The sequence below is a fragment of the Silene latifolia genome, chromosome X (genome assembly GCF_048544455.1).
Source record: "Silene latifolia isolate original U9 population chromosome X, ASM4854445v1, whole genome shotgun sequence".
NCBI classification, from domain to species: domain Eukaryota; kingdom Viridiplantae; phylum Streptophyta; class Magnoliopsida; order Caryophyllales; family Caryophyllaceae; genus Silene; species Silene latifolia.
The window spans coordinates 63,159,512-63,171,643 of NC_133537.1; the positions used below are offsets into that span (position 1 = coordinate 63,159,512).

Consider the following 12,132-nt stretch of genomic DNA (forward strand, 5'->3'; position numbering starts at 1 on the left):
CCTCCCTGTTGGGAAATGTGTCCTCAACAATAGTGCGATCACGTGATTTAAATATCATTATTAAATCTCATTTTAAGAATACAATTGGGAAGTAATATTGTTACTGTCAACTGGTCAACATATATCGGTAATGATTGGTGACTAGAGTTTGACATTCTTGTCGTGTGACGGTGGTGATCGATTGACCCCTAGGTCATACCTAAAGGGCAATACTCTTAATTGATTATTTAATTAATCGTATAACGTTACGAGTTAATTAAATTACTTGAAAATTGACGGACGATTTTGGAAGTAAAATTTACGTATCAAATTGAAATGTGATTAAATGAGATACGGTCTGAGTAATTAAATTGTATAGTTACTCGGATGAAATAAATTGTTTAATGTAACAATTAAATTCGAATGAATTGATATAAATACAATCTGTTGTGATTTATAAATGGAAAAATATTTTGGCACAAGTAATTATGAAATTACTAAGTCGATTTTGTATATGACGTATTTTTATTAATACGTTGATTTTCATATGATAAAAATACATAAACAAATATATGTGACATGTGACATGTAACATATAGATAATTGACGAAAATAATATGGACACCATATTATCAATAAGTGCCGAAATATTGGGGGTGCACTAGCTAAAATATTGTGTTTATATTTTGTATAGAAAACATAATGATGATAAAGCTAGGTAGCCATGCAAACCTATTCTCCTTGTGAAGACCAAAATAGGCATGCATTGGCTCCCCAAAAAGCACCCCACCCACCGGTTTTCCCATAGAGAAAAAGGCAAAGTTTTTGTCTTATTTTTCTAATATACACTACCTTGTTTTAGTGTGATAATTCATTCATTCCTTAATCAAAAATTTTAGAGTTTTAGAGAGACAAAATTCTCTCTTCTTCTTCCTCCCATAAAACCGAAATAATATAAGTGTTTTATAATTTTTGGTTCAATTTTCTACTAAGATTAATATTATACTAGTACTTATAATATTAATCAAATTAAGAGAAGCCTTGGGTATAATACATAGGGAGAGATCTTATACTTAGATCTTTGTTCTTCCATAAGGATAAGCTCAAGAACAAGAAGAGAAAGGTGATCTCTCTTGTGCCCTAATAGCCGAAATCTACAATGTAAGGACATGATTTCTCCTCTATTTATATTATTGTTTGCATGCATAAGATCCGTTTTAATTTTATGACAAATTAGTTTAGACATATATGAGTATGTTAACATGTATATGAATCTACATTTCCTTCAATCGGTATCAAGAGCCACGGTTGTTTGCATGCAAATTGGTTAAAAGTTTTTCCGAGTTATATGAATAACAAATAAAACTTGTAAAATTTGTGTTATTATGATATATCACGAAATAATTACATGCATGTTAATATTTCTGGTCCTAAAATGTTTTAGGATATTTTGGTTAATTTTTCGGATTTTTATTGTTCATATTTAATAATAATGACATTTAAATGTGATTTTATGAGTTAAAATGTCATTTTTGGTCGAAAATTAGCTATACTTCGAATTTTCACTTGGTTTTTGGATATGTTGTTACATATATTATTTTGAGATAACCTGTAATTTTTCATAATTTGTGCATTTGTTATGCTCGAAAAATGAATTTTTCATTATTAAATATGGATTTAAGAGAAAAATAGGTTAATATGAGTTAAATTTCGAATCTGGTCATAGAAAATTTATATGTTGTCACATGCAATTTTACAAGATGTGTGTAAAATAATTGGCTATAAAGAAGTCTTTTAGCATGATTTATGAATTTTTGAAGAAAAATGACATAAATAGTGACATTATTAGTGAAAATTAATAAAATATATTCTATGACTTAGGAAAAACGTCTAATGTTGCATTTTAGTCACTTTTTCAGATCTAAAATTGAAAAGTTAGTGAAAATAATTTTTCCATGTTTTTATGATTATTTTATTAAATATCGATAAACCGCAACATTGTTTTTCGGAAAATTTTCGAAATTTTTAACCTAAGATTTTGAACATTATGAGTGTCATGGATTTTTTCCAGAATGTTCATGAATTTAAATTTCAAATTTTGAATTTATTTGAAATTTTTGGATTTATTTGAAGTTTAATAGCTTATTTTTGTAATTTTGGTCCATTTATGAACAATTTTGTAAATAAAAGTTAATTATGGTCAAAATTATTAGTGAAGACTATATTTTGAGTCCTAAGAGGTTAGGGTAATTAACTTATGCATAAATATGAGTTTATGTATTTTTGTGATTATAAAATGTTGAAATCACGCAAACCGTAAAAACAAGAGTAATATACGATATTGGCTAATTAAAAGGCGATTTAGCATAAAAAATTGAGCATGTTCATACATATTATAATGCTGCATTTTTCTTTATGATTGTCATAATTTTAATTTATGTAATTTTGAATTATGTAATTTTACTTAGTATGGCCTTAGATTTTAATTGGTATTTCCCGAAATGTATGGGAATATCGATTCGGTTGTAATTTTTATTGTGATCTCGTATCACCGTTTTGTAATTTAATAGATTTATTTTATTTAAGTTACAAATGTATAATAGGATTTATGTAATTTATTATGTAATTTTATTCATTCAGGAGTTCCTAAAGACGGATTTCTTCAAGAATGGCGATACATAAAGACGGTGTTACCTCGAGATGTGTGCCACAACCGAAGTTCAAGGGACCAATGGAGTTGGTTTCCGAATATGTAATAGATTAATAGTTTTTCTATTTTAGGAAAGGCCATACTAGGATTTATTTATTCTTTTATGCTTGCATTTTATTTTATGTTACATGCATTGCTAAATCGCCATAACTAAACATGCATCGTCATTTTATCGAGTTCATCGACCGTGTCAATTAGAATTATCGTAGTTCACCACTTTAGTTCACTTAAAACGTGATAGATAATAAATTGACATGACCTCTCGCTAAAACAATTAATTGAGATATAGCCTTACCAAATAGTAGAAACCATGAAAACCTATTTCGCGAGAGAGTGCACTCGGCCCTACCGGGGTACAAACCTTGTTACGTAGGGGAAGTGGGTGATGAATGTTAATCCACCGAATTCATGTTGATAAGGGATGTATCGGCCCTACCGTGCCCAAGTTGATATGGATTTGGATCATGGACACATTTATTCGAAATTTGGATTGACCTCAACAAAAGTTTTTGATAAGGGATGTATCGGCCCTACCGTGCCCTTGTCGAATGTGTTTTGGGCTAAAGATATATGTTAATGTAATATTATCGACCAAGAGTTCTAAGAGTAGAATCGATTAAACGTTAATCCACCGAGTTATATTGATAAAGGATGAATCGGCCCTACCGTGCCTAAGTCGATATGAATTTGGGTCTTGGAATCATTTATTATAGTTGGGTAGAGGTCACTATATAAATGTTCATATCTTGTTAAATTTACAAGTATGATTTAAAAAGACAAATGTTAATATTTCCTTTTCCTCCATATTTGTAGTTCTTTACAATGAATCCAACAAATGCTACCGCACCTATCACTATTGATTCTTATCACAATGTTCTTGATGACATTTGTTCCAACAACAATTTCGATACAACTAGAGAACTTCATTTCGGGATAGGTTCGGATGGAAACCTTAATTTCATCACCTCTTCTAAACCACCCACTACTACTAGACCTCGTGTGAGTCCGTCTCAGGAAGACTACCTCATGCAATCTTTAGGATCTTTGTCTCTGGAAGATAAAGATGCCAAAGCTAGTGGGAGCTCTAGCAATCAAGTTCTTGCTTCAAAGGGCAAGAGGTTCAAGAAGAAAGCAAAGAAAGTCAAAAACTTCAAGCAAGTTAATGATGAGTGCCATTATTGCTATGGCATGGGACATTGGCTTAGGAATTGCCCTATGTATTTGCGAAATATAAGGGAAGGACTCATTACTCCAAAAGGTACAATTCCTAAAGAAATTTATGTTATTGATATAAATTATACTTCCACTACGACATGGGTACTTGATACCGGTTGTGGTTCTCACCCTTGTAATCATTTACAGGGTTTAAGAGATGTGGAGAAGCTTAGCAAGGGAGATGTGGATCTTCGACTTGGAAATGGAGCTCGGGTAGCGGCCGAATCCAAAGGAACTTATGTTCTAGCCTTGCCAAACGGATTTGAGTTGTATTTGCATAATTGTTTTTATGTTCCTACACTCTCTAAAAATATTATTTCAATCGCTATGCTAGACATGGACGGTTTTTGTTTTGTCATTAAGAACAATCGTTGCTCTATTTCTAGGAATAATTTGGTTATTGGCCAAGCTACTTCCATCAATGGCATATACATTTTAGAGACCTCAAATCCGACAAATGATATTTATAACATTCAATCAAAGAAACTCAAAACAAGTGACCCAAGTGAAGCGTTCATTTGGCATTGTCGATTAGGTCACATAAACGAGAATCGCATCAAAAGATTAATTTCTACTAATGTGATTACACCATTTGATTATCAATCATTTGGTACATGCGAATATTGCCTACTTGGCAAAATGACTCGTAATCCTTTTAGTGGTAAAGGGACACGAGCTAGTGAGCTATTGGGACTCATACACACCGATGTATGTGGACCAATGAGTATCACCGCTCGTGGTAATTATGACTACTTTATAACCTTCACCGATGACTTAAGTAGACATGGGCATGTCTATTTAATGAGACATAAGAGTGAAGCGTTTGAGAAATTCAAGGAATTTCAAAACGAAGTAGAGAACCAATTGAACAAAAGGATTAAGGCACTTCGATCCGATCGTGGTGGTGAATACCTTAGTCTTGAATTTGATTCACACTTGAAAGGTTGTGGCATTATATCACAACTTTCTCCGCCCGGAACACCACAACTTAATGGTGTTGCCGAAAGGAGAAATAGAACCTTACTAGATATGGTTCGATCCATGATGAGTCAAACCGAGTTACCGAACTCGTTTTGGGGATTTGCGATACAAACCGCAATTCGATCTTTGAATAATAGTCCCACAAAGTCCACCGAAAAGACTCCATGTGAGATGTGGACGGGTAAGATCCCAAATATATCCTATATGAAGATTTGGGGATGTGATGCTTACGTCAAAACTAAGAACGACAACAAGCTAGCCCCAAGATCCGAAAAATGCATCTTTGTAGGTTATCCCTCGACCTCTCGAGGGTATTACTTCTACAAACCTCAAGATCATAAAGTGTTTGTGTCTTGTGAGGCTGTCTTCTTAGAAAGAGAATTTATTTCTAAAAGACAGAGTGGGAGAAATTTTGAACTTGATGAAGTTCAAGAGCCACAAACCGAGATAGAGACGCAAGAAGATGTTCCTTCGTCGTCTAACGTGGTTATACCTCCTCCACTAAGAAGGACGGGCCGAGTAATTCGCCATCCCGATCGATATGTGGGACTTATCGAAGAAGATGGAACACTCGATGTGTTACTTATGGAAAGTGACGAGCCCGCCACCTACAAGGCCGCAATCTCTAGTCCTAATTCCACCTTATGGCTTGAAGCCATGAAGTCCGAAATGGATTCTATGCTTGAAAACCAAGTTTGGGACTTGGTAGATTTGCCTAAAGGGGCAAGACCCCTCCAATGCAAATGGATATTCAAGGTCAAAAATGGCATAGAAGGACATGACGATGTCTACAAAGCTAGGCTAGTGGCAAAAGGATTTACCCAAGTCCAAGGTCTCCATTATGATGAGACCTTCGCCCCGTAGCCATGCTAAGATCCATACGGATTTTGTTAGCGATCGCCGCATTTCATGATTATGAAATATGGCAAATGGATGTCAAAACCGCTTTTCTAAATGGGCATTTAGAAGAGGAGGTGTACATGATACAACCCGAAGGTTTTGTTGATTCTAAAAATCCTAACAAAGTGTGCAAGCTTAAGAGATCCATTTATGGTCTTAAGCAAGCATCTAGAAGTTGGAATCATCGATTCAATCATGTTATAAAAGAAAATGGTTTCACTCGAAATGTTGAGGAACCATGTTTATACATGAAATTCAGTGGGAGCAATGTTGTGTTCCTAATCCTGTATGTCGATGACATACTACTCATTGGAAACGATATTCCAATGTTGTCTTCTGTTAAGAAGTGGTTAGGTAACCACTTCCAAATGAAGGATTTAGGAGAGGCACAACGCATATTAGGTATCCGGATCTATAGAGATAGACCCAAGAGGATATTGGCACTAAGTCAAGAGTCTTATGTTGATAAGATTCTTTGACGATTCAGCATGGACAAATCCAAAAGGGGTTTGGTACCAATGGTAACTTAGGAACAATATTGAGCGGACTCAATGTCCCTCCGAACCCCATGATGTTGAACGCATGAAGTTGATCCCTTACGCTTCCGCTGTTGGATCAATCATGTATGCCATGATATGCACACGTCCTGATGTCTCGTATGCCTTGAGCATGACGAGTAGATATCAAGCAAATCCAGGTGAGAGTCACTGGATTGCTGTCAAGAACATCCTTAAGTACTTGAGAAGAACTAAGGACTCTATCCTCGTGTTTGGAGGAGACCATGAGTTGCGTGTTACAGGATACACGGACTCAAGTTTTCAAACGGATAGGGATGACATGAAATCACAAGCTGGTTTTGTTTTCATGCTCAATGGTGGTGCCGTAAGCTGGAGAAGCTTCAAGGAAGCTGTAACCGCGGATTCAACAACGGAGGCTGAGTACATAGCAGCATCAGAGGCTGCCAAGGAAGCTATGTGGATCAAACAATTCACGGAAGGTCTAAAAGTAGTACCTACCGCCGATGATCCCATCACTCTCTATTGTGATAATAGTGGGACGATCTTCCAAGCTAAGGAGCCGAAGTCTAGTAATAGATCTAGACATGTACTTAGAAAGTATCATGTAATTCGAGATTTCATTGAAAGAAAGGAAATTGCGATTTGTAAGGTTGGGACGGATGACAACATAGCCGATCCACTCACCAAGCCTTTATCGCAGGCTAAGCATGATGGACATGTTACGTCCATGGGACTTAAACGTGTACCAAATTTTTGTTAGATTTTGAAATGAAATAAAAGTGTTGTTTTTGTTCATGTTCATAATCACATTTGTCTTTTATCTTTAATTTATACTTTGTTACATCCAAACGGGTTGTAGAGACAATTGAACCCCGTTAAAGTGAACATGGATTAACATTGTTTTGCCCATAGTTACTTATATGAGGTGACGTCTCGAAGTGACTAGAGTGTGAGGCGATTGATGGCAAGTTCAAGTGCCATACAGTCATGTGAGATGACTAGTCGATCACATAGGCGTGATGTTAGGAACATTTTGTCGGGCCTTATGACCGCTTATAGAGTTCGGCAAATTTATATAGCCTGGTCGTGGCGAGAGCTACTATAGTATTCTAATGAGTCGATTCTTTTGACTAAAGACTATTCACCTAAGATGGCACGATTTCAGATTAACTTTGATTTGTGTTACTACGACCTTCGTAAATGGGGTCAAATGGGCATATTTTGGGTTATGATGGTGTGGCTAGTCGAAGGGAATGAGTGCGATAGGAATTGTCCACCCCTTGTCGGGTTATATCAATATCTCGGGGCCACTCAAGGAGCAATGAAGCTGGAAATGCGTGGCCACGCTCGGAGGGTATCCGGTGTGGATAAATCCGGTCAATCGGTTATTCTCAGTTGATTGAAACCACTCTCGATATGATCACTTGCAAGTACGACACGAAAGACACCTTGCATTGAGTGGGAGATAGTAATAGGACAAGAGAATTGGTGACGCACACTTGTCGAGGACAAGTGGGAGATTGTTGGGAAATGTGTCCTCAACAATAGTGCGATCACGTGATTTAAATATCATTATTAAATCTCATTTTAAGAATACAATTGGGAAGTAATATTATTCTTGTCAATTGGTCAACATATATCGGTAATGATTGGTGACTAGAGTTTGACATTCCGTCGTGTGACGGTGGTGATCGATTGACCCCTAGGTCATACCTAAAGGGCAATACTCTTAATTGATTATTTAATTAATCGTATAACGTTACGAGTTAATTAAATTACTTGAAAATTGACGGACGATTTTGGAATTAAAATTTACGTATCAAATTGAAATGTGATTAAATGAGATACGGTCTGAGTAATTAAATTGTATAGTTACTCGGATGAAATAAATTGTTTAATGTAACAATTAAATTCGAATGAATTGATATAAATACAATCTGTTGTGATTTATAAATGGAAAAATATTTTGGCACAAGTAATTATGAAATTACTAAGTCGATTTTGTATATGACGTATTTTTATTAATACGTTGATTTTCATATGATAAAAATACATAAACAAATATATGTGACATGTGACATGTAACATATAGATAATTGACGAAAATAATATGGACACCATATTATCAATAAGTGCCGAAATATTGGGGGTGCACTAGCTAAAATATTGTGTTTATATTTTGTATAGAAAACATAATGATGATAAAGCTAGGTAGCCATGCAAACCTATTCTCCTTGTGAAGACCAAAATAGGCATGCATTGGCTCCCCAAAAAGCACCCCACCCACCGGTTTTCCCATAGAGAAAAAGGCAAAGTTTTTGTCTTATTTTTCTAATATACACTACCTTGTTTTAGTGTGATAATTCATTCATTCCTTAATCAAAAATTTTAGAGTTTTAGAGAGACAAAATTCTCTCTTCTTCTTCCTCCCATAAAACCGAAATAATATAAGTGTTTTATAATTTTTGGTTCAATTTTCTACTAAGATTAATATTATACTAGTACTTATAATATTAATCAAATTAAGAGAAGCCTTGGGTATAATACATAGGGAGAGATCTTATACTTAGATCTTTGTTCTTCCATAAGGATAAGCTCAAGAACAAGAAGAGAAAGGTGATCTCTCTTGTGCCCTAATAGCCGAAATCTACAATGTAAGGACATGATTTCTCCTCTATTTATATTATTGTTTGCATGCATAAGATCCGTTTTAATTTTATGACAAATTAGTTTAGACATATATGAGTATGTTAACATGTATATGAATCTACATTTCCTTCACTCCCTACCCATATTACACGGCTCACCCATATTAAAATGGGTGCATTTTAAGTTTGTCAATTTGTTAATATGTATTGTGTGACATATTTGACATGTTACTTGACATGTTTAAAAAATGCATTTTTAACAAATTAAAAATCATTACATAAACAAAATAAATCACATATAAAAATTAACTAGTAATTCACAATTACTAATACTTAAAATGGGTCATATGATTATAAATCACAACTACTTGTATTTATAATAAATAATTCATTCTTATCTCAATTATTTCATAAACAATAAATAAACCTTAAGTAATAAAACAATTTAATTACTTATCACTAATCTTATTTAATCAAATTACAATAAGATACGTATTATAACTCACAAAATCATTTGTTCAATTTCAAGGAATTAATTAACTTGTATCGTCATACAATTAATTAATTAGTCAATTAAGAATGTTTCCTTAGAGGTATGACCTTAAGGGATCAACTGATCACCACCGTCGCACGACAGTAATGTCAAACTCTAGTCAGACAATCATTACCGATTAATGTGGATCAGTTGACAATAAAATGTTACATTCCCTTATGTATTTTTAATATGAGATTTAAACATGTGATCGCATTATTGTCGAGGACACATACTCCAACATGAAGTTCATGAGTAATAGTTATTAAATGGAGGATTAGTGAATGTAAACTATTGTAGGTTTAATAGCTATTATAAACTATTGATTCCCATCTTTTAATTTGCCTTTTCATTTATTTTTTTAGTTATGAGTATTATTAAATAAGATAATTCATGAGTGAGGAGTTCAAGGGGTAAAACAAATGGGAAAAAATGTTAATGAAAATTATTATTATTATTATTATTGATCTTAAATAGTGGTTGTAAAATCATACCTTTACTTTTACGAATATTATTAAACTTCACAATTATTTTTTTTAATTAAAAGGGTTTGTATAACGATCTTAAATAAATAGATGTAGGTGTAAATTTTAAGTGGTACAATTTCAGGAAAGTTAAGTTTAACTTTTTACAAAAGAAAAAAAAATATACAACATTTTCAACCAATATTTCAACATGTGAAAATAAATTTTTTTAAAAAAAACTATGAAAAATTTTAATCAATTCATTAACATATTTTATTACAAAACATTCAATTAAAATGTTAATTTTATAAGTTAATGTAGGCGTGTGTCAATTTTAACCAAGTTGACAATATAAATGTCTATATCCACATTCTACGTGGCTTTGTCTAGTTGACATTTTTTAGGACGCTTTTTAATAGTATTTTATAAATTATTTTAAGGATCCAATTTGCGATTGTCTAATCTATTGTCTTCCTCATTCAATTTTTAATTGCAATAACCTTACAGCTTTGACCCAAAAAAATGTTGACTTTTCCACATTTGACTCCCAATTTTCCCAAACAAACCTTACCTAATAAATACGCCTACCAATCCAAATTAATCCAATTAATCTCTCATCTCCTTATTTGTCTCCCTTCCCATCTCTCCCTCCCTCTTTTCTTTCTCCGTATACTACCACAGTACAACTGATGGATCCGTCCCAACAACCGCCGTATACGCCTCCGAAGCGAGAAATTCTCCTCCAAGGTCCCCGCCCAGCTCCTCTCAAAGTCAGCAAAGATTCCTTCAAGATCAAGAAACCTCCCAAACACCCCCAACCTCACCACCAACCGCCGGCCCCGGTTCCGGTGCCGTCGAACCAACCGGTGATTATCTACTCCGTCTCGCCGAAACCCTACTTCGTCGAACCGTCTGACTTCCGATCACTCGTCCAACACCTCACCGGTCGAGGAGCGCCGTCGCCGGTGAATTCCACCGGCAGTGAGCCGCCTGTTTCGCCGGCGGCAAGGCTGGCGGCGATGGAGAGGACGAGTCCGAAGGAGAGAGAGTGGCGGCGGAGTGACGTCGGAATGTCGATGACAGTTGTCGGAGAAGCGGAAATTGATATGATGAGTCAAATGCCGGGGATATTGTCGCCGGCTCCATCGAATTTGCCTGTGATTTCGTCGACGATGTTTTCGCCAGCGGCAGGGACGGTGGCGGGGGACGGGCACGGGTTTTTTGGGATGAGTGAGCTGATGAGTCCGTTTATGAGTAACATGGCATTTTTGCCAAGTCCTCAATCCTTGTTCTTTAGTAATACTCCCATTGTTTCTCCTTCTCCTAATGGTGAATTTTTCAACATCTTTGACTTTTAATCGCCCGCCACCACCACCACCATATTGTATTTATTTATCCTCTACTAGATGTGGGATCCGCTTGCTTTCGGATGGCATTTTGCCATTGGATGGTGGTCCCGTTAAAACAATCCGTTGGATTGGTTTTCTAGAGATTTAACATTGTCCGCATTAGGAATTAGGATTACTCAAAGTCGAAGGTTTAGATGTGATAATTGGAGCTGAAGAAAAGTTTTGGCATATGAGTTGTAGAAGCTGATAATTAATGATTTAATGATTCATGATCTGTATAGGTGACATTCATTTGGGGGCACTAATTTGTAAGACAACATGTGGGAATTGTGACTTGTAGCTTTGTAAGGTAGTAGGAGTAGCTTTCATTTGTGTAACAAGATTTAGCAGCTTGGGCAATGATCTTCTATTGGTGTGTATACAAATTGTAATTTTATTTCATTCATTAAAACACTGTAAATAAGACCCCAATTTGTTATTTTCTCCTTTGTCTTTACTCTTTCCGTTTGTCTTGTTCTACTACAACTTGTGTTGTGGCCTGACACGCCTAAAACGTCGTTATTTAAGACGGCCAAATTAACAAATTATATATATCACAATACGTACTAATTAATACTAATTATAAACTAGTAAAGTAGCAAGTAATGAGATCGGACCCAAGAGAAGGGGGGTTTCGCAATGGTGAAATCAAGAGAGCAATTAGAATAATTGTGACAAATTAAACAACAAACAAGTATGAAAGGGGGGGGGGGGGGGGTGTTTGGTTTTCAAGAGTAACAAAGACAAAGCAATATTCAAACAAGAGTATGTAGCAAGCAATCAAACTGTTCCGGGTG

At 35.1% G+C, this 12,132-nt stretch overlaps 1 protein-coding gene across 1 annotated transcript; it reads left to right on the forward strand.

Moving 5' to 3' along the window:
• The first annotated feature begins 10,482 nt into the window (after nt 1-10,482).
• On the forward strand, nt 10,483-11,776 carry LOC141623347 (protein MKS1-like). The gene has a single exon (XM_074439459.1). It carries the CDS (start codon nt 10,637-10,639, stop codon nt 11,303-11,305), a length of 669 nt encoding a protein of 222 aa, XP_074295560.1. The 5' UTR covers nt 10,483-10,636; the 3' UTR covers nt 11,306-11,776.
• The last annotated feature ends 356 nt before the right edge of the window (nt 11,777-12,132 follow it).

Excerpts from the sequence above, each read along its gene's own strand:
- LOC141623347 (XM_074439459.1), top strand. The coding sequence starts at position 10,637 with ATGGATCCGTCCCAACAACCGCCGTATACGCCTCCGAAGCGAGAAATT.